This window comes from Danio aesculapii, chromosome 22 (assembly GCF_903798145.1).
Source record: "Danio aesculapii chromosome 22, fDanAes4.1, whole genome shotgun sequence".
In the NCBI taxonomy this organism is placed as follows: domain Eukaryota; kingdom Metazoa; phylum Chordata; class Actinopteri; order Cypriniformes; family Danionidae; genus Danio; species Danio aesculapii.
Window position 1 is genome coordinate 23165027 of NC_079456.1, and position 24858 is coordinate 23189884.

At 36.0% G+C, this 24858-nt stretch overlaps 1 protein-coding gene across 2 annotated transcripts in view; it reads right to left on the reverse strand.

Annotated features, from left to right (window-relative positions):
- nr5a2 (nuclear receptor subfamily 5, group A, member 2) overlaps window positions 1-18771 on the reverse strand; it is an 86347-nt gene extending 67576 nt beyond the window's left edge. Inside the window, exons 1-4 of one of the 2 annotated variants that reach the window (XM_056448215.1) lie at window positions 18553-18771; window positions 14639-14757; window positions 12828-12969; window positions 5580-6274 (exon numbers count right to left, since the gene is read on the reverse strand). In XM_056448215.1, coding sequence (XP_056304190.1) covers window positions 5580-6274; window positions 12828-12969; window positions 14639-14757; window positions 18553-18604 — 1008 coding nt within the window. In that variant the 5' untranslated portion in view covers window positions 18605-18771. Of the gene's footprint in view, window positions 1-5579; window positions 6275-12827; window positions 12970-14638; window positions 14758-16807; window positions 17144-18552 lie in introns of those variants that run through there. The other variant, XM_056448214.1, reaches the window with a different exon arrangement.
- Window positions 18772-24858: the final 6087 nt, after the last annotated feature.

Consider the following 24858-nt stretch of genomic DNA (forward strand, 5'->3'; position numbering starts at 1 on the left):
ACTATTAAACCGGTGGTGAATCTGCACGTTTTAATGCCATTGTGTGGCTGAGGAAAAGCTAAATGCACGCATCCTATTCGGTAAACAATAGCCAGCCAGCTACAATGAAAGGGAGATCTCTCTATGGATGTGAATCACTCTCCACGTTTTGGGCCGGGCAGCGAATGACAAACACGCACAGCGGCTTCATAGCAGCTCGCATTGTCAGTTCTGACAGTAGGAGGCTTGCATCTGTTTCCACCACCGCCTGCTAAACATGACTCCCACCCTTAGCATGACAAACCAGCCAGACGACTGGCACGCACATTCAAACACACACACAAACACATGCCAATGCATACGTAAACATTTTAGCTACACAGAACCAACAGCTAGTTAGCATACAGAGGCTAAAATACTGAACTAAACTGAACTTCTGAATACTAGACTGACACAGTTTCAACTTACTAGAACTTCTATGTTAAGCTGTTTTGACACAATCTACACTGTAAAAGCACTATAGAAATAAAGAAATAAAATTAAAATTTACATACAAGGGCATCGTAATATTAATCAGAACGTATTCAAAACCTGATGTTTACAATCTAACGCATGCTTTCATTAGTCTGAAGTTTTTTTGTTTAATTAAATCTGCAACAAAATAGCATTTATATTGGTAGCAATATTTCAATAAATATTGAGCAATTAATTGTCAATTTCTTGATCACTGTATCACATTCAATTAGATGTACAATTTTGATCATGAAACTTGATATATATAGAATGATAGCTGATATTTATGTGCATTTTATATTAGTATTCCATTATTTTTTATTTAAGTCAATATAAATTGATTTACTTATAAATATCTTCCAAATTGACAGCCAAATATCACCAAATTGCTATATTTCCTCTCATATAAACCCATCAATGTAACTCAGATTTTACCCAAAAATTAAATTATAAATTAATTAGCTTTCCATTGATGGATGGTTTGGTTATATAAGACAAAATTTGGCAGCTATTTGGAAATCTAGAATCTAAAGGTTGGAAAAAATCTAAATACTGTGTAAATTGTCTTTAAAGTTGTCTAGATTAAGTGTTTTGCAATGAGTTTTTATAAATATGCAGTAGGAAATTTCCTATATTTCTTCATGAAACATGATCTTTACTTATTATTCTAATGATTTTTGGCATAAAAGAAAATCAATAACATATATTGACATGCTACCAAAAGCGCACATTATCTGCCCCAGAAAACAAAACATAAATACAGTGACTAAAATGGACTGATGGTTGATTTCTGTAAGTTGTTCTGTAGAGCAGTGTTTCCCAACCCTGTTCCTGGAGGCACACCAACAGTACATATTTTGGATGTCTCCCTTTTCTGACCCATTAACTTCAGGTGTTGGAGTCTCTTCTGATGTTATGATAAGTTGATTCAGGTGTGTTTGATTAGGGAGAGGTTGAAAATATGTACTGTTGGTGTGCCTTCAGGAACAGGGTTGGGAAACACTGCTGTAGAGGAATATGTCGTTAATTTGGTTCTCAGATTGTTTTTCTTTATTAAAAACACTTTACAAATGTACAAATTCTGTCATTGTCCTTGTCCACACCTCAACTGAACCTACAGCTTTATTGGTTTTGTTTTGCTAAAAACTGTTATTTAGATGAAAAATCTTTAGAAATAGCAAGTTTTAGTTGCTATCATTCACATCAATTGATTTAAAACATGAAATTATAAATTAATTTTACAAATAAATACTACTTTTTTAAATATTTCCCAAATGATGTTTAACAGAGCAAGGAAATTTTCACAGTATGTCTGATAATATTTTTTCTTCTGGAGAAAGTCTTATTTGTTTTATTTCGGCTAGAATAAAAGCAGTTTTTAATTGTTTAAAAGCCATTTTAAGGTCAAAATTATTAGCCCCTTTAAGCTATTTTTTTTCGATAGTCTACAGAACAAACCATCGTTATACAATAACTTGCCTAATTACCCTAACCTGCCTAGTTAACCTAATTAACCCAGTTAACTCTTTCAAATATTATTTACTGTCATCATGGCAAAGATAAAATAAATCAGTTATTAAAAATGAGTTATTCAAACTATTATGTTTAGAAATGTGTTGAAAAAAATCTTCTCTCTGTTAAACAGAAATTGGGGGAAAAATAAACAGGGGTGGCTAATAATTCAGGGGGGCTAATATTTCTGAATTCAACTATATACATATAGCCTATATACATATATTATATATATATATATATATATATATATATATATATATATATATATATATATATATATATATATATATATATATATATATATATATGTATCAAATATGATGCAGTATTTTGTTTAACGTGTTAACTAACTTAAAAAAAACCTGAATATTAATACAGACTACACAGGGTACAACGTCTGCTAAAACAGTTTTTTTTTTGGCAGCCACAAAATTTGTCATGTCTGTAATCATTTGGTAGCTACGCTAATTCCTCTCCTCTTCCTCTTTTCCTAAATTTTACAGCTTCAGCGTCGCCCAAGTGTGAGAAATGGCCATCGGAATGTTCCTCTCAGTGTCTGAACACAATAGTGAGCTCTCTTCAGAGATCCCATCATGAGCAAATATTTATGAGAGCTGTAACCGAAGTCTAATTTATGGAAACTAAATCTTTAAACACTTGGCAGACGCTTCACACCGGGCACTATTACGAGAAGAAATTCTTTTGTTCTTACGAGGCTAATAATAGCGCTGTAAATGTAGATATATTTATAGCCGACTCGCCACCCTCACAGACAAGCCTTATATTCACTTGCATTTCCTCTGTTTATTGTGTGCTACACTACAGATTTCTCATTAGCTTGCTAGCTAAATATTCGCTAAAGTTATGTGCTTACACATTTCTTTCATTAATCTTGTAGATAAAGCATTTATTGTTGTCTGAGATACTGTTGGATAACATACTATGCATATTTGAGCTCTCCGCAAACAGGTGTTTAGCTAGCATATGCTAGTAGCAGTGATTGTTTACACAGGTGCTGCTCTATAAACACACAGAGGAGGGCTAGCGTAGCATTGCTAATGTGTGTGCAATTGAAATAGATGATTTCAATTATTAGCATGCTGATTCCATGTTTCACTGAATCTACATTATGAATAAATTCAAAAGGAGGCTCCATTTGCTGCATTTCTCTGCTATTAAACCTGAATATATAGCTCTCATCTTGATGCTTGAGCTTTATTTGAGTTCTCTCGAAAGATGAAGCTTGTTAAAACCGCTACGTTATGTGGGATAAACCTCCATCAGCATCACAAAGCTCTGTGGGTAACAATAGCTGTACGAGTGTTCACTAATTAGAGTCAGGAGTGGGTTCAGACTTTCTAGTGCTACCTTTTTTTTGTTTGCATTTTTTTTGCGTTAGCGCTCCGGCGTACAATTTAGCGAGGGCACATAAGAGCTGAGCTAATTACAACTACAACACACCACACTACGACTGCTAATGTCAAATTCGACAGCTACGCCCTTGTCTCCTTTAACAGCTATTGTGCTAAACAATTAGCCAGGGCGAGAAAGTAGTCATAACATCAAGGGGAAGCTACTCCACCACGGCAAAAGGTGAAGTGCAAACACAATTAAAGGTAAATCATACAGACAGCAATTAGCCATACGCAAATGCTAATCCATGTTAAAGTGGGAATGAAGTGCGTGAACTAAAAAGAGCAAGAACAAATAATAAAACTCTATAGGGGGAAATGTGGCATTCAGCTTTATAGCAAAAGCACAAAAACTGACAAATGAATTCAATTAAGACTTGTTTTTTGGACAGAAAAGGGTTAATAAATGTAAAGATTGACCATCCGTAAGGCTATAAATTAGTCAATAAAGGGGGATGAACAGCTATTGTTCTCTGAAATGTGGCATTATTTATTTTCACATGATTTCTATTTGTTTAAGCCGTCAGCAATCCCAGGAGATACTAATGAAAACGTCAATGGCACTTTACTTTGGCTGAATACCCTGATTTCAAAGCGGATGTCCACCCCAATAATCACAACGTGAGTATTTCCAAAATAAATAATTTCGCCCATAACATCAGATTTTATTTCAAGCGTACGCCAGGTCAATGCTCAGTATAAATGAATTCTAGTGCGTCTCATGAGCTATTGAACGTGATGAGAGGAAAACAATAAGGTGCCTGTAGCTCAAAGAGCACAACATGAATGATTTGAATTGGGTGCTGTCAGATTTCCCAGTGGCATATCAAAACATGTCACGGGCAGGTAAAATACAGCATGCTCACGACCGAAATCTTTCACAAAGGCAGACATGCACGAGTTACTAAAACCCTCACAGTCTTCTCAATCCCATCAATATTTCTGTCAAGCAGATGTGTATTGTCGAAGAAAAAAAAACTGGTTAAAACAAGAAAATAAAAAATGAACGACGCCAGACTGGCCTCTTCAGCTGATGTAGTAAACCTTCAATAATTGATCACTTGACATCATTTGAAATCCTAACACAAACACACAATGCATTTTTCAGGCCATTCCCAAAACTCCTCACAAATAGACTTGAGACTCTGCAATTATTTATGGAAAACTATGAACTAATTAGCTGCCCAGTCAAAGAGAACATTTGTCTCATTCATTTTAATGGTCTGACTGGTATACTGTACGCAGAGAAACATTAACGCTATATGAATATGATTTATCAAAACATCACTTAACTATTTATTCCAGAATTGATGACAATATTACTTTAATCAATCTTATTCTACTAGGATATAGAAGTTCACAAAAAAACTCTGATAACAACAAGACAAAGGAAATATATAATTAAAAACACTTTCAATATAAATTTTCCAGTTGATGCATAACAAACAGAATGTTAGCATCTATAGTTTGCAGGTATAATCAGTCAATCAGAAACCACCCAAGTTTAAGGAGCTCAAGCCGTTAAAGCAGCATATGACATAAACTGCACTGCGCTTTCAATAATCAGATATCATCCTTAGTGTGGACACTATAATCACCTTAACAGTTAGTGAAGTTTGTTTATAAACTAATTTTGAGAGGATCACGTGCTTATGATTGTTCACAGCTGGTCCCGCATTAGCTTACGACTGATTCACCAATCAGATGATTCCTAACTCACTAGAAATCACCAAAGTTTCTTATCTCAGTATCTTCGTCTTGAAGAACCCCCCTCCCTCTAAGTAAATTGAACATACCAAATTGATCATAATCAAGCTCTTAGCATGCTGCATATCTCTCCTTAGCCATCCCTATATCTGTCAATTAGCCAGTTGGGGAGTTCATCGAGATCTACTTGAGCTCCAACTCCCCTCTTGCCCTGCTAACAGGAGGGAGCCCAGGGCTTGAGAATCTTATAAGCTCAGGGCTCTCTCCAGCATGCCATACAAGCTTTATTATCAATCATCAGTTAAGTATGAACTCTTTAAATAATTTTTAGTAAGAATGATGCTGAATTTTAGGCCAACAAATATCCATGCTGGTTTAAATTGCTCTCATATCCTTTGATATTCATGACCATCAACTTTTCTTTCCTTCCAGAACAAAGAAAGTGTCACGTACCTTTAGTTCCCGGAAGAAGATGCTGCTCCTGGCCCATTCTACAATGGAGAACAGTGTCTGGTCGGCCATCTTGCACATTAGGCCGAAAGTGTTGAGTTTCTCGTGCTTGCCTCGGCTGGCCTGTTCCTGCTGCAGGTACGCTAGGATCTTGGCTTGCACCTGGGGCTCGTCTGGCTCACACTTGAGCAGCTCCACCACTAGGTGAGGGAAGGAGGGCGGCGATCCGCCTGCGTAGGCTTCTACGTATGGGTAGCCCATGAGGGACTCTGGTGAGCTTGTGTAGGGGTCGGGATATTCTGATTTGATGGTGCGGCTCTGAAAGTGACCGTACGCTTGGTAGCCTTGCAGTGCTCCGGCATGAGGTGGCATGGCCATGCTGACTGGTGAAGTGACGAAGGGGCTGCGGTCAAAGTCTGCAGGTGGCAGGCCTGCGCTGGAGGAGCTGTGGTGGTGGTGATGGTGGTGGTGGTGGTGATGGTGGCTCAGTGGAAGCCCCTTGGAGGCTGAATGGATGTTCTGAATGGCAGAGGTAATGGTGAGGTCTGCTGGGACGGTTTGCATGACTTGAGTCATGGCCTCCAGCTTGAGTCCGTTGGCCCGGATCAAGGCTTTCTTCTGTTGCTTGAGCGCCCGGTCTCGCTTGTACATGGGGCCGAACTTATTGCGACCTCCTCTCATTCGATCAGCTCTCACAGCTTATGAAAGGACAAAACACAAAATGAGTTGATCATCAATTAATAAGAACATCACAGAATTCACAAGATAAAACAAACGGTGGAGTGTGTGACACTAGTGTTACTAAATTGTGGAAGTAATGACATTATGATAGAATGATAGAAATTGCATACTACTCCAGTAGGGACTGCATTTAAAACTGGAATTTACTTCATTACCATTAGAAAAGTATGTTCTATATAGTATGACTGTGAGCAGCATGAATGGACTACTACGTACGCCATTTATCATCATATCACCTATCCGCATTAGTTGCATTGCTTCGCTCCCATTCATAAATCCTCTCATGTGGTATCATGGGATAGCAAAGTGTCCACTGGTTCCACACATCTTCAGCATCTCACCAGAAGTAGTAGGTTATCCATCATTATTAATTCTGGCCTACTCTTTAGAATATTCAGACATACTACTCAGTTCTCGTACTGTTTCTCACAAACAATAAAGTAAGGAAATATGCGATTTCAGACACCCAATCTCATTTGGACAATTCAGTACAATTTGCTCACCCCCCAATGATGGTTGGGTTTAAGGGTGGGGTTTGGTGTCACATCTCTTTTTAAAAAATCTTACATTTGCATTTATCTGAACTCATATGAATTTGACCAAATTGGCCACTAAATGGAAAAAAAATTAAATAGTTACATTCCCATGAGATCAGGCTGGGATTACTCCATAGCTTTTCACCCCCCCCCCCCCCCCCCCCCAAACCACTAACATAATGTTCTGCTTGACTGGTGAGCATTATCAGATCAGGGAATTTAGATCACTTGCCTCCTAAACCTCACTCTGATCAGGGTTATGATACTAACGTAACTCCTGTGGTTCTATTTAAACTACTCCAGACGGGATTTGGACTGTGGATTCCAGCAAAGGAGGTGGGCTATTTTACTCTAAAAGCTCTTACTAGCTGATTGCGATCCCCAGTGGCGGATTGAGGCATGGGCAATGTGGGCGATCGGCCAAGGTGGCATGGAGACCCCCACGTTCTTCAATTTCGTCCGCGAAAGGGCGACATGACTACCATGAGGGACCGGTATCTTGCTAGAAGCAGCATGGAGAAAGAGTCCATCTGGAGCTCCTCTATGGGACTCGACATTTGTAAACACTCACTCCTTTGGGCTCGCAACTCTCAGCACCACCCACACTTGTCACCGCTACCAAGCATTGGCGTTAGCCACGACAAAGGCTATGCAACCGCGCGAAGGCTGCACCGCACAGATGTTTAAACCTCACATCCCATCATGAAAATGGCACCAGTGTAACCCCAGTAATTCCAGCATTGGTGAGGACACAAAAGGTTTGTCTGTTGCTGATGCGTCTCTAAAGACCTTAAGATCAGGAGAGTGAGGTTTACTCAGACAGCTGCTCTCTTTTACGCTACAAGCAATCAGTATAATTTTCATCCGTGCATTTTACAGTCAGTGGTGTTAGTTGTGTTACCGCCCGTGCAACTCTTTTTTTTTCAAAGCCAGACCTAAAGCAAACTCAGCATAATCGAGCCAGAGGACACAATTTGGAGAGAAACGGTGCTAATGATTCAATATTAAACTGAAGCGAGGCTAAGTCAAGCAGACGAGATCATCATTATGGCAAATAAAATGAAGAGAGTGCCACTGCCCGGAAGCGACTCTGATCCCCGCCACAGGGCAGTAGACTCCACTTTCGTCTGCTGGGTCCCATGTTAATTATTTATGCTTAATTATTTCTTTTTATGCTCCACGTTGTCGGCAGGTGGATGGCTGGAGGTTCCAGCAGTGTGTTAAACAAACAGTAGCAGCATATGTGCTTGTGGACACATTGGCTACTTGACCACGCTCGTTAGGCCTTAATATCTCGCAAACGGTAGATCTTAAAAAAATAAAACAATTAAAAGGAAACCCTCGGTCCAGCAGCTGCCTTGGGAGTAATTTTAATGGTCCTTGTCACAGCGGTGAGTTTGTGTTTGTGTGTGTGTGTGTGGGGTTTCACCACGTGTGTGATCTGATTGATCCGGTGAGAGCAGGAGGCAAAGTGTTGCCACGGCGATCCCGCTGACAGCTCTTGTAACATCCAAAAATGATTCCAGAGCAACTTGGTGGGGGATTTTTTGGGGGTCTTAATGTGGTTGTTAGAGTATCCAATCAGAAAAAAACTGGTAAGTTTAACTATTAATGATTCCTGAGCAACAGGGTAATTAATGAGCTGGAAACTAATAGTCGGCCCTTATGGGAAATCACAATTAGACCTGCGACTCAGATCATGAATGCATGCTGTACCCCCATGCACGCTTACACACTCTGTCTGACACCATCCCCCTCTTCCTTTTTGTCTTCTGAAAAGATTTTTTTTTCTCACAGCGTCTAATTAAACAAGGTTATTTACATGCATGTCATACTGATTTTTTAGGCATAAGACAAGGGATTTGTGTGTGCAGTTCTGACTGTATTAATAACAGTACCACACTGCCGTTGCTGCAGTATGTATACTGAGCACAGTATGCAAGTTACTTACATGTATAGAATCATTCAATTCATCTTTATTCCTACAGCGCTTTTACAATGTAGATTGTGTCAAAGCAGCTTAACACGTAAGTTCTAGTCAATTGAAAGTGTGTCAGTCCAAATTTTAGAGATGAATTTCAGTTTAGCTCATTTCAGTGTGGTTTAATTTTCACTGCTGACAGTCCAAACACTGAAGAGCTCTGTAAGTTAGTGGCTACATTTATAATAGCAAACATATGCATATTTACTGTATGCACAGTATTGTGAAACGTGTAAAATGCCATAACACCCTACTACTTCAGTTAATATTGCAGTGTGTATATAGTAAATTCATATTATGCACTGTGAGCAACTTTTCTGTAAGCAATCTTTTAATATCCAAAGTATCGTATATACTACTATACTGCAACTTCTGTTGCCGCATATAGCGTGCATACTGTGCACACTATGCACAGTTTCTCTTTGCATTGAATAACATTCTGTGGGTTTCTGGCTATGCTTGAAATAGCATTGTACTGTACTATTACCAATATTGCAGTAAATATAGTATGCATATTACGCACAGTATGCAACATTTTTGTAGCTACTGTGTGTTTGAAATACAATACTACTACTATCATATTTTGAACAATATAGTATGCACACTTCATGCATACTTAATCTTTTAGTGTGCATAAAATGACCTAGCATGTTCACAAAAAAATAGCGTACTCCATATTCTGAAATGCAACCTTAACATAACATACTGTAAACCGAAAATAACCATTTAAACCTTTTATTGACTCAAAAATCAATCATTTCCAGCAAAATCAGTCAAAGGCACTCAAAAAATATTGAAAAAATAATCTTTTAAAATATTTTTTTTTTCCACATTTTTTGAGTGCCTTGGACTGATTTTTGCCATTTATTCTGATGAATCCTTTTCCCAAAGAGCACCGACACGTTATTTAAGCTACCCTTGAGCACTTTTTATTTCCATTTTTAGCTTGCTACTTTTTAAATAGTTTTTTGTGAAAATATGCACACTAATTTAAAACATTTAGTATGTAGTACGCTAGTATTTTATTCCAAACACAGTCTGCTTCCTTTATGTAAACTGTGAGAGTTTGTAGTCTGTACTGCACACGCCTGTGTGTGTGTGTGTACATGAGTTATAAAACCACTTTGAGAGTTACTCAAATGGCTTGCGGAAAGCAATTGCCTTGGTAATAAAAGCAGTTGCCTGATCTAATTTACTTGAATTGGCCGCCCATAGATGTTGTTTGTTTGTGCGTGTTGCGCGTCTCTGTAGATGGGGCCCGTCTGGGCAGATTCGAGCGCTGCTTATTGTCTGATTTATGTGCGTTTAATATACAGGAATATTAAGCGTTGCTTGGGCGAGAATCCCTGTCCTATCAGAGGCATATGAATGCCTCCCCTGGCCGGCTCCTGACACACAGTTTGTCATGTCCGCCGGAGCTCTACTCCATGCGCACACATGAATAGCTATGATACCTATGCATAAGTAATGGGACAGGCCGCCGCTGCCACCGCCGAGTGTGCCTCTGCCCCCCCAAAAATGACAAAGTGCACCATGCAAAGCGCGGAGCATGTTTTGAATATCCACAGTAAAGCTGCGGCAAATCGTCAGATTCATCAAGGCCCTTAATATGGATAACAGACATTTGATGAAATCTAAACTATTTTACGCTCCGCTGTGCACAACATTGGACTCGAGCAGAATGAATAAACGCTCGGTCAAGTGTAGCTTCTTTTCCTCGATGCTGATTTTACAGAGGTTAAAAAAAGAGATCAGATTCACTGTCTTAATCTGTAGCCTCAAATATATGAAGGAAGGTAATTACAGACCTTCCTTGGAAGACATAACATACTCGCCTGTGCTTTTTAGAGGACTTTAAAACAGCCACGTTTTCTTATCTGGGTTGATAATGGAGCTTCCATGGAGACACAGAAGGCCACTTGTCTGTGTCACACTGATATGGATGTTTTGTTTTGCTACTTGTTCAGTTATAGTAAGTATTGCGCTCAAATCAGCGTGGTGAAAGCTTTCTGATAATAGACAAAGGCAGATTTCAACTGAAGAACTAATTTCCGGCACATTCGTCACTACAATTTCAGGGGCCTGGGCCATCAGACTACACTAATAAATGAACATTGTTTTATTTTAATTTATTTTTAAATATAATTAAGTCACAAGTGATCCATTCCAGGTCAAGCACTGTTTTTAATTTACTGTATTTTAAAAGTTATATACTATATTCTAAAGAAATATATTAAAAAATACTTGAAATTCTCTAAATTGCCACCAATTGTGTGTTGTTGTTGTTATTATCATTACTCTGAAATTTAAATATAAAATATACTGAAATAAAATATGTATTTTAAATATTGATATAAAAAGCAATATATTTTAACATTTATTTTATATAGTTTTTAAAAAGTTTATTATATAATAATTTATATATATATTATACTTATTATATATTATATTTATTAATATATATATATTTTTTTTTCATTCATTATTTCATTCAAAAATTCTGTCTTTTTTAATTAAGGGAATTTTAAGGTAAGCAGCAGTAATAATTCTAGTTTTAAAACTTTGCCTCAATTTTATGACAAAATTCTGCACATTTTGGTTGCAGTAAATCTGCTTTTAAGCCATATGCAGGAAACATATTGCTGCAGTTTAAATTCAAAACACAATTTTGGTTAACAATTTCCATCTCTGCAGCTTTCCTTAGCAATACGAGCTATCAGAAGAAGCCTGTGGGGAGTATTAGCGAGCGCTCATCTCTTTGGACGGCTTTGACAGGGCGCTGGAGGGCCTCGAATACTGTTGGTAACATGCGGCAGCAAATCAAAGCCAGCTAGCAATAAAACGACACTGCTAGAAATTCTGCCCTCCAGCAGTTAAACAATTAACAGTCATACATCGACATGCTAAGAGGAAAGAATCATGTAGGAAGCCTGTGGATTTCTTGGATGGTGTTTAAGGGGAAAGTTAGTTTTAATTTTTAAGCCTTTATAATGGTGGGCACTAAAAGAAGATGCTTGGCAGTAATGTTCATGCTGCTCTTTTCCTTTCAATGAAGATGAATGGGGTCCAAAGCTCTATTTTTGACTAAAACTACATGTAAATGTACACTAAAAAATTATGCCTGCAAAATTATTGCAAAAATTTATATGTGTTGAATTTAAATAAATATCTTACGTTTAGTGATATATAACTTAAATTGTTTAAATTCAGCCGAAATAAATTGTTTATAACCACTTAATTTAAAAAATATATTAAAATATCCAAGAAATTATCTTTGAATCATTTTTTTCAGTGTAAAAAAGTTACTTATTTGACAACAAATGTCTTAAAGAATGATTAGATGACATACAAAAAGGCTATATTTAAGGTTTACAGCACAGCCCCACAAAAATACTAAATAGTTTTAATTATTAATTCAAAATATTTTCACTTAGTAAGCAAGATTTTTTTTAAATATTTAATTATATTGAAATATAATATTTAACATTTATATTTTGACATTCTATTTGAAACATTAAAGAAGACACTTTACTTGGATTTTTTTGGTAAATTTAATTTGATACAGAAACCCAAACGTTGGCCAATGAATAAGCTTATATAAAATTTAAATACATTTAGTAATATATTTTAAATGATTATTTTCATCTAGTAATATATTTGAAGTATTCATTATTTTTATATATATTTTACCAAATTTCTCTTTGCATACCTTTTTAAGGAACTTATTATTATTTTTAAACAATTTTAATTTAATTTAGGTATGTTCAAACTTCAAACATATTTCGACAAACTTTGGTCACCATTCAGTTCAATTGTATGGAAAAGAGCAACATGAACGTCACCCAAAACGTCTTCTTTTTTGTTCTACAGAAAAAAATAGAGTCCTTTGGCTTTGTAACACCAGCAAATGATAACAAAACAGCTGTTTAAAGACCAGAAATCTGTGTTGAGTTAGCGGAAGAAATGCATGGATGAACTATAAAGACTTCTTACCCTCCAGTTTCATGCCGACCGTGAGGCACTTCTGGAAGCGACAGTAGGGGCAACGTTTCCGCTGGGTCTTGTCTATTTGACAGCTCTGGTTCTCTATACATGTGTAGCGCTTGTTGTTCTGCACCGTGCGCTTGAAGAAGCCCTACAGAGTGAGGTGAATGAAGATGTCAAACTTTTGACCTCCGGTGTTTGTTAATGTGCTATTCAGCCACAGACAACCCACACACACATACGAAAAAAAAAAAACGCTCATATCCATTCACACTGAAAAAAAAGAGGTGTTACACACTGCCACACAAGTAGACACATATAAAAGTAGAGCCACGGGCATAGAAACGCTCCCTTAGCAGTCGACGCTCACTTGGATAAACACAAACACACACACCCACACAAAAACTGACATGTGCACCCACACGCACACTTGACATGAACAAACAGAAATACAGGCTGAGGATGGAAACCAACAGATTGGAGACAGAGAGTGGACTAAATGTACCGGGGCTAATATAAAGCTCCTTTTTAGTCCCATTTAGCATGGTGACATAGTGATATTTCAGCTACTAGCATTGGAGGAATTATGATCGCAAGCCACTGAAAGTATTGTGAAAGTTTAATTAAGTCTAATTTGGCTTTTTCAAGCACATTTAAAGTCCATACGGGGCGTACAACTACTAAAATTTCTTCCAAATAAATTCCCGTTGAACTTCTCTGATCCTATTATTCATACCGCAGAAGCAAAAAAAAAAGAAACTGAAAAAAATCCAATAAATTATATCCATAATTTACAGCCACAGGATTACAAGATTCCACCTGCAACTGTTCTGAATTCATTTTCAGGGCTGGAGAGAATCAAACGAGGAACGGCATTAACTTATTCTTGATCAACACCGTAGGGAGACTGGCCCATTTAAAACTAAAAGGATCAATACCATCCATAACTCAAATAACACACACACACACACACACACACACACACACACACACATACACACACACTTATGCAGTTCATAAAGTGCTTAACCTTGAATTCAGACTAAATCATTAAAACAAGGTAAATTTAAAATTATGTAAGGAATTGCACAGGTTGGTTACCTATAGCATTTAAAAACCTTAAAGAGATTTTTAAATGAGATTTTTTAATGACATTTACATCTCAGTCAAAACTCAAAAAGACGATACTGAGCGGATAAGAGATCTGTTGACAATTAAAGAAGAAAATCAACCACTGAATAACACCTTTAGGGGAAAAACACTGAGTCAGTGTGTGTGTGCTTTTATCTGAGAGAAAGACACCAGATTTTCCAACTCTCAAGCGTGAGTGAACTCCAAAACCTTTAACGGTGTCAAGAAATAAACACACCACTGGATTTCAGTTGACAAAAACAGTCATTTTCTACCTTTAAACACACAGGCTTTCCATAAAATCCCATTATACACTAAATAAATAACAAAAAGTCCATAGGAATTTGATTTTATTAAAACAAAAACTTTGTAATAATTTAGTAGGAAAAACTGAATAAAATCTATTTAGATTGAGTTATCCAGTAAATCCAGATTGTGACCCAAACAATATATATTTCTAAAAAAACATTAAAAGCACAATTTTCATGAATATCATGGTGCGGTTTTACTAATTCTTACTTGGATTTGCTCCAAAATACCACTCAACACAAAGTCAACACAAGGTATGTAAAATAATTTTCAACAAATATTATTATACTTAAGCTTTGTTCTGTCCACAATTGTTTTTTCAGAACAGCCCTTTTTTAAGGTGACCAGTTGAGAAGTTTAAAACAGCTGATGTTACACACCTTACAGCTCTCACAGGTCAGCAACCCATAGTGATATCCGGACACCTTGTCTCCACACACTGGACACATCTCATCCAAGTCTTCGTCGTAGGAGTAGTCCATCATTTTAAACTGTGGGGCTGAAAACATACAAGAGTATGAGTACAGTGAGTAACAGTTTACATTACAGAATATATTCAATTATTTTTTTGACAAAACAAAATGGTTTGTCTGTCATATGCTATGATGTTCATTTTAAAAGATTAAGAAGACGCTATACAAACAAGAACTGTTTGAATCTCTACAGCGAAAAGGTTACTAAACAAATTCAGAGCTTGAATGATTGAAAAAACATCATTGTTAAGCAAATATTTCAATTTTAGCCATCTCTCCGGCTATTACGTGTAGCCTGTAGTTTTTGCAGAAATAAATAAATACGAACCACCGGTTGTACACCAAGCCTAGCCTTAAGAGTGAATTTTCTGGAAGAATATGCAGTTTTGGGTCTCTGGGAACTAGCCGAAGCTTCGAGTCGGGTGTGGAGGATGGTCGCAGACAGGGCAAAACTTCAGTTTCGATCTGGTTAATATTCATGATGGCTCGTAAATTGGTGTGGGAGCACGAGAGAGGCTGCTGTCTCGCGCTGAAGTGGACCGTTTAGCCACGAGGCGAATAAAAGCAAAACAACATGTAAATACACGAGAATTGTTTGCATGCGAAATAAAACATTTACCGTGGCGTGTGCCTTTTGTGGGCCTGCTACTTCTTTCTATAAAGGATGTAAATGTTTTTTTATTTTAATGTCAATTCATATTTTAATAAGCATAATCACTATTAATCTGGTGCAGTTTGGGAATCATCGGCGTCTGTCGAATGCGCCTTTATAAAAATGTGAGGGAAAAAAGACATTCATGGTACATTTTTCCTCAGAAAAAATAGTTTGTTTGAGACAGATACATGTACAGTAAAGAGAAACATTGAGCTGTGAAATTAAACATATTCCCATTACTATTCCATATTAATCAAATACCCTGTAAATTCGTTATTTGTTAATTTTTTAACAGAATGCAACAAGTGCCTTAAAAAAACAATCGCTTACATTTATGTAGCTTTAAATAATTGCACAATAATCAAGTCTGAAGCATTTTCAGTTCGTCGATTATTCTCTATTTATGAATTTAGTTTAAAATGTAGCTAATACGCGGCTGACATATTCACTGATATGTTAGAATAATTAGTTTTAGCCTATATAACGGTTTGAAACAGCTTTGTTTTGCGACTTACATTGTAAAATCGAACACAATTAAAATAATTAAATTTAAAAAGACTTTCATATTTGTAAAAGAAGATCTTAACAAACTACACACGTTCTCTCACTCTCAATTTCTCTCGTGCATTAATTGTAATCTCACTATAGGCTACTTCTCGCTTTAGTTTTGATATATTTCTAGATTATAATAATAAGGTTGTGTTTCAGTCACTTGCATGCGCGCTGTGCATTAGATTTTATTTATTTTTTACTTATTTTATTTACGGCCACCGAAAATGTGCGTTCTTAAAAATAATAATAAATACATAGTAATAAAAAACGCAAGTTCTTAAAGTAACGAATGGTTTTTGAAGATTAAAAGCTAAATTGTCGGTCGGTTTCTCATATGTGACCTATTGGTAGCTTGTTTTCTAAATCTTTTTGTCCTGACAGGAACCTTCATTTAAAAAGTGCAGCACATGCAGGCTTAACTATTTTGGACTAGTTGATTTATGTTTGCCGTAAAGCTGAGCTCTGTCATAGTCATTATTATGGTTTCGTTTTCCCCTTCTGTTGTATATACTAAGAACAAATTCATTGGCAGGTGATGCAGATCATGTCGAGTTTATAAAAGTTCACTCAGCTCAAAATAATTCACGCTCAGCTATTGCACTTTGTTTCCTAATTTATCTTTACGCAGAGCGACTAAAGTAGGCTAAATGCAAGCAATTGGTTTGCTTCGCTTAACTGTTTTATGGTTTTATCATTTGAAGCGTGTTTACGTACAAAAATATTTTCTCATACTGCAATTTTCAGTGACAAAGCGTGTGTGAGCTGTATTTGTGGCGTGCAGTCTAAAAGGGTCACTGAGTGTGACAAGTCCAACAGTGCATGAATAAGCGTGCATGGCGCACATTTTTTCAGACATGCATGCAGCTTACCTTGCATGTTTCCAGGCATATGCCCCTGTTCCCCATGCGATCGAGCGAGTCCCAGATATTCTGACTCGACTTTAGGCAGCATGACAGCTCTGCTGAGCCGATGATGAGCGCGCGCCGCTCCGCCTGCGCGCCAGAGGAACGCCACAGATTCTCAAAAACGCCGTCCAAACGTCCGAAACAAATCCCCGGCTTAACTTCGACTACCCTTTTTCTTTTAGTTCTTCACAGGCTGTGTAAGTTCATTCGGGTGGTCTTTGCAGTGACTATGATGCTGGTCTTTAAATCGGAGTGCGCGAACTGTCAGGAACTTGGCACGAGCCCCTCCTCCGCGCGCGCTCCGTGTCGCTCTATCTGTGAAGTTCAAACGGCTCCTCGCTGCTTTGTTTACGCCGCACTGACACCGCGTCGACAAATCAGCGCTCAGATCGGTGCGCTGGCGTCACGCGTTTGTCCAATCAGAAACGAGCCCGAGAATCAGCGCCTCAGTTGCACCGGCAAACACACACAGACAAACTAAACTAATTGAACATTACGAGATACGCCGCGCTGTTAACAGGAGCACCGGGAGGTATGTGGTGATTTAGCCGACCGGAGGGTAAAGTGTTTGTTTGTAGCTATTAAAAATATAGAGAAAGCGCAATGAAAAGCAAGACAAAAATCAGGCAAAATAAAATTTAATATAAGATCTGAAATAATTTCTAAAAAATGCGTTTTGTTATATTTGCGACTTTCTTATAGGCAGCAAGATGCTAAAAGATTTTAAAAGTTTGATTTGTGAAAATAAATAAAACATAGTGATTCAATAAATTAGAAGATGCATTATTCATGTTAAAACTACAGTAGAAAGAACAGTTTTGTAGTTTAATTATATCCGAATATTTAATAATTTTATATCTGTAGGCCTACTAAATAATTTAAATTGAATAAAAAAAATGTATAACTATAATGTGTGGGGAAAGATGCAAGGAATCTTTCTATAAAATGTTTTAACTCGCTCTGAACGCGAGGTCTATGCGGGATGACATGTCAATAATACAGTTATAAAACTATAAAAATCCGTTATACAAATCATAACACATGATTTACAACATAACGAAAGGAGCTGGCACATATATAGAGTAAATATTAACACGAATTCAATCCGAAAATCAAAGCAAACAAGCACAATTTTAGACCTAATTTCTAAGAACTCGTTATATAATGTTAAATACTATATTAATATGCGATTGTTTTAAAACTAGATATATGTTTTGAAATGCTATTTAGATTTCCTTCTCGTCGATGGTGAAAAATAATTTTTCAGACATTTGACCATTCATTAAAATAGTCATATTTTACTTTTATAGCTATTATACTGTGGTTTAATAATACAAATATTAGTATATATAATATTTATCAACTAAAACTAAAGTATTAAATGTTATGCTGCTTTAAAATTATTCATAAATTCCGTTACTTCTTTCTCCGCTTATCAGTAACAAAACAGCGCAATAAAACGCGTAAATTGTTGTTTATGTCATTACACACGATATAAAGCACACTACATCCTTGTTTACTAAATTATATACCGTCTTAACAGCACAGAAAGGTCATAAAGTCGGCAATAAAGAGGAAAAAAAAATCATCAACAGGCCAACCTTTCACACCCGACCACTTCAAATCTTTCATTTGCGCTTCACAATTCCTCACATTTTCCTCAAGATTGTTAATTTAACACAATGAAAAGCAAGTACACACACACTTACCCAAGTCTTTGCAGTCACGTTGTCCTAATTCACCCTCAAAACTACTAGACATTTTAGGGCATAAATACACCAGGTGATCCACCTGAGCGGCTAGTTAAATCCCACAAAACGCGTCCATTCTTTCCAAATCATTCACCGTCGTTTGTATAGAAAATTGAGGTGTTTTTTGTCCCAAACCATCCGCCTGACATCTCTTGACTTTCTCAGCCCTCATCCCCCCTCACCATGACCTGCACTAAACCTGCAGTCATATCTTACCTCCTCAACAATATTCAAAACTTCTGAGGTTGATAGGTTTGCCCAGATCACGTGGAGCTGGACAAGATTGATAAGAGCCAGTTATAAAGTGACACACGGACAGATAAGCCGGAGCGGACAGATAGTACTGAAGGAATGATTAACCGGCGGACAAGACCGTCCACGGCAATGACTGAATGGAAATGAGACAGGTGGTAAAATGCAAGATCAAAAGAACACAACAGGTTGATAGTGGGCCGCAAACTTTGAACTAGTTTCTGCCAAACACGAGCGGTTTTATTGGACGTGTGAGGAACAGGATGGACACGCGTGTTCTCTGACTGCGGGATCAGATGAAGTCACACCTCACAGACGGAAATAAATACATGTAAACACACCTCCAAAGTATATGTTTATACTCTAGGTGTTTGTATACAGACACCAAAAAACACATATCTTAATTGTTTATGTATACGTTTATTTATTGGGATGAATATAGGCCTCCGTAAAACAAGGCCGTGTTTGAATCATACATTATGCAAAGTGTTTTATATACAAAATGTGTGTAGACCATAATACGTGAAACATTTTATATTCATGTTAGTGGTTATTTGTTTATATTTACACATAAATGCATATATAAATACATAACAGTAGTGAATTTATATCTATCTATCTATCTATCTATCTATCTATCTATCTATCTATCTATCTATCTATCTATCTATCTATCTATCTATCTATCTATCTATCTATCTATCTATCTATCTATCTATCTATCTATCTATCTATCTATCTATCTATCTATCTACCTGGGTGTCTGTCTATCTATTGAGGCCTAACACATTAAATATATAGGATCTAAATGTATAAGATTTATTAATTATTAACATAAATATTATTAATTACTGCATAATTACTACATTTATATCACATATTCAAAATATAGTTATTTTTAAAGTCTATCTATCTACACTGTAAACAATTATATGATCAGTTAGTCCTGCCAACATTTTTTTAGTTAATTGTAACTCATTTAACTAAGTTAATCATGTTGTAACTTAATTTGATAAGTTACGCAAGCTATTTTAAGTCAGGTTAGCAAAATATAAGTTGAATGGACTCATAAGGTTAATTTGATTCAGCTTCAAAATTTAAAGCAACCAATAATCTTTTACAGTCTATCTATCTATCTATCTATCTATCTATCTATCTATCTATCTATCTATCTATCTATCTATCTATCTATCTATCTATCTATCTATCTATCTATCTGTCTGTCTGTCTGTCTGTCTGTCTGTCTGTCTGTCTGTCTGTCTGTCTGTCTGTCTGTCTGTCTGTCTGTCTGTCTGTCTGTCTGTCTGTCTATCTATCTATCCATCTATCAAGGCATAACACATTACATTTAGGATCTATATGTATAACATTTATTCATTATTAACATATTATTGCATACTTATTAATATTACATAGATGTGACATAGATGCATTTTATCTATTTATTTAGTGTATTAATTTTATTGTTTTAGTTTATTTAGAGTATTAATATATGTATAGGAAAATATAAACAACATCTCAATGCAGTTTAATATACTTTTTATTTGTTTATCAACTTTACATATCTCAGATGTTTGCACAATACCTAATATTATTTATTCATTTCATATATATATATATATATATATATATATATATATATATATATATATATATATATATATATATATATATATATATATATATATATATATATATATATATATGAAATGTAATATTTTTAAACTCTTCAAACACATTCATATGTCCAAATATTCAACAATCCTCTCTTTCTTCCCATCTTTCCACAGCACTCCACACAAAAGAGCAATTTCATGCAAGGCGAGAGGCAACAATGCCATCTAATTTTGGCGTCAAAAGATAAAGCGTCTCGGCACAAGTGGTCCTGGCAAACACAGGCCTGTTGACTGAAGCTCGGGGACCTGATGACCCTCATGTCACCGTCCCACAGCAGCTACAAGGCACGAAACAACAGCGTCTTGACTAGTACAAGTGGACGTTCGCTGATAACACAAAGGTACCTGAGAGCTCTTTGCTTACCAGAGAGATTACCAGCCCGCTGAGGCTCAAAGCTGGGGGATTTGTCAACTTAACCCCTGTCCCTGCTTGCGTCCCCCCCCCCTAGCCGTGTTTTACGATTCTGGATGGAGCTCTGCACTAAACACAGAGGTCTTTACAGCAGAATAAAACATGGTTAAGTGTAGCGCGGCTGGGGTCAAGGTTTCAGTGGTGGAGGAGAGGGATTCGGGAGCTAATGAAAACCGGATCATGCAGACTGACGAACAAAGAGATATTCAAGTCATGTATGTGCTGCTGAGAGCTGGGTTTATGGCTACTGAAATTATAGGTGGCGAACTAAAAAAAACTCATAGTATTCAACCTAATCGGTATATGCGTTGAGATATACAGTATATCACATATTTTGGACAGAAAACAAAAATTGTACTTGATTCAACATGATTTTGTTGATTTAATCAGTGTTATTTTAACATTTTAGGGCCTAAAACATTAGTTGAATCAAATTAATCTTGCAGGTAATTCCAATTTACATTACATTCAGCTGAAATACCAAGCTAAATCTTGCATTGACCTTATTTTTTTACATATGAGTGCATGCAGCCATTGGAATCTTATTGGCTCCAGATTTCAGGTCTCATTCACTTCCATTGATTTTTTAGCTCGTTATGCTGATTGATGCAACAAACTGGTATTTTCTTCTTATATTATTATATTATTTTTATGTTTCCCAGTGATGGGCTGCAGCTGGATAGGCATCCCTTGTGCAAAACATATGCTGATTAAGTTGGCGGTTCATTCCGCTGTGGCAAACCCAGATTAATAAAGGGACTAAGCCGAAATGAAAATGATTGGATGAATAAATTATTTTCATGTATAGTCATAAACACACTTGTTTGTAGAGCAGGTAGTTTGCTGGTTCACTGCCATTTGGTATTCCCAGTCATTTCCCCCATAGTCCTAAATCAATGATAGAAAATAACAAACTTTTGCATTTGATAATAAGGTGAAATAAGTTGAAACATGGTTAACTTATTTTTGTCCATTTATTTTTGAGTTCAATTAACATGTTGTTGTGATACATTGATCATCAGTGTTTACAGTGTATTTTTCTTAAATTTTTTTTATTCTGAATTTAAAATGTTTTAATGTTATAGTAAATTATTAGTATTTTTGTAATTTTATTGTTTTTATTTTACATATTTATATATTTTATACTATTAATTTTGGATAAGTTTTAGTTATTTAGTTTTAAGCTGAATAAATGAACAATATTTCTTTGGGAAATAGCTTATACACATATATTTACGTACATAATGTTTCGGTAAATAAAAATAAATGCTTATTTATGTAAAGAGTTCAGATGCAAAAACCTCTAAATGGTGACTGAAATTTTCTTAAAAAATTTACATTTTTATCAGGCTCCAATGTGTAGGTTCAGTAATTTCAATTTTATGGCAAAGAATATGTTCCTTTCATGGTTTTTAAAATGAAATAACTCAACAAACATAGGAGTCTGAGAAAAATGCGAATTTTCTATGGAAATATCAGACGACACTTTTTTGTGTCTTTTTGCATCTGAACTTTTCATTTATACAGTGCTCAGCATATATATGTACACCCCTCACATATCTATCTATCTCTGAGCTTATCTAACAAAATAACTTACGATAGCGGCCCAAAACCAAGTACACCCAAACTTATACGTTATAGAAAAATATTAATTACAAATTTAAAAAAAATTGTTGGTTACAATTTTTTTTGCAAAATTTTGCTTAAATTTAATTGTATTATCTTTTAATTTCTAAATATGTTTGGTGACTAAAATATTATTTTAATAAATATATCTGATTAATAATTCTGTTTTGTTTAAATGCACCAAAATACATTACCTATATTCACAGAGAAATGGATAGAAATATTCATTTTCAAAATAGGATGTGTTCTCAATTATGCTGAGCATTTATAGAATTATTAGCCCCCCCCCCCCCCCTTTTCTTTTTTAAACATTTCCCAAATATTGTTTAACAGAGCAAGAAAATTTTCACAGAATGTCATATATTTTTTCTCCTGAAGAAAGTCTTATTTGTTTTATTTTTTATGAACCATTTTAAGGTCAAAATTATTAGCCCCTTTAAGCTAATTTTTTTCGACTGTCTTCAGAACAAACCATCATTATACAATAACTTGCCTAATTACCCTAACCTGCCCAGTTAACCTTATTAACGTACTTAAGCCTTTAAATGTCACTTTAAGCTGTATAGAAGTGTCTTGAAAAATATCTAGTAAAATATTATTTACTGTCATCATGGCAAAGATAAAATTAATCAGTTATTAGAAATGAGTTATTAGGGGGGCTAATAATTCTGACTTCAACTGTATATATGTATATACAAAGATTGTATATTCAAAGAAAATATTTGATCACCATTGGATTTGTCATGAAATTAATAATAAATTAATAAATCCTTATATTATTTGTATTATTATTATGTTTGTTTTCATCATAAATCCACTGCATGGTGACTTTGGCATTTAGCACTGGCTTACGTCTTTATGACTGCACTTTAAGTTTTATTGTACTATTAAAATCATTGTCTAAAATGATATGGTCATATAATTCAACAAACATAATGTGAGCCGCGTCTCTGTTCTGATAAAACTGTGATTAAAAAGTAGTGTATACGTGCTGATCTCATGATCAGCCCCACAGTAAATCTGCACAGAAAAATGCACATTTCCAAAACAAATTACTCAAGCGCCACTCAAACCTTTCGACAAATCCTATCCATGTTTGTTTATCGAACATTTCAGCTCATTTTAACCGTCTTTACCATTCTTATAGAGTTTCCCTAGAAGTCTGAATCTAAGAAATATACAAGATAATGCTTTAATTAATCTATTCTGCTTCAAGGTTTGCTTCTAATAAGAATATTATTTGCTCTCCCACTAGTGTAGATGTATTTCTACATCTTCCATTGAAAGCTTGTCAACAGATGGATTGTTAATTGATGACAAACCCCTGTCAATTCTGTAAGTAATTCCCTAAATAATTGGTGTGCAATCATCAGAGTGATACAATGTTGATATTTGAGGTGTAAAACTCAATGAACAGTTCTCATGCCCCCACACCTCAAAGCTGTTGATATCACATACATGGTGACGATGGAAAAAATAGAAGAAAAAAAAAAAAAGCCAAAGGGCGTGGGATGTTCAGATTTAGTAGATGTTTCCTGGCTGTGACAGTGCTAATGCTTTGCTTTGTGTAGTATTAGCTAAGCGAGTGTGTGTGGTTTTGTTGACCTTCATTGGCCGTCATCAATGAACAGTAAGAACAAGGGGATGAGAGTGGAGAGCGAGTGTTGTCGGCATTGTTGGGAGAGTAAACAGCACCCGGAGCCTGGGAAAGGGCTGGGATTTGTGCCACGGCATTTCTGAGTCATACGGTCCGCTTATCGTGTTTGTTTCGTGTTTCTCTATACCTGTGTTTGCATTAGCATTCCTACACTGTACGAGAGGAATGTCAGCTCTGAACTGATCGGATCTGTCCTGTTCATGTTTAATTAAACCCCATATGTTTTCTTCGGGTTTCTCTCTTTGGCAGAGGACTAAGGAGAAGAGAGAAAAAAAGAAAAGAAGAGAAAACAAGCTGCTAGATCCATTAGCGGGTCAAGCAACAGTCATTGTTCATTGCTTCCTATATGCTTCTATTTTCAAGAGCTTCGTGGAACAATGGCGCTCGTGGTTCTGTCAGGTGTTTGCGGTCGCCACGAAAACCAAAACAAAGCACATGTGAGGCTGGAAACAAAACACTTTCGAAACCACAACATGGGGAAATGAGGTTTGATCCTGATCCTAGAAATGAATCAGAACTGACTGGTGTCTTGAATGTATAACATTATGGTTGCAAATATGAAAACACATGGTTCCGGAATGTCGAACGCTGAGGATGAGGATTGTATCATGCTGAGCAGATGATTAAATAAGTGTAGATAA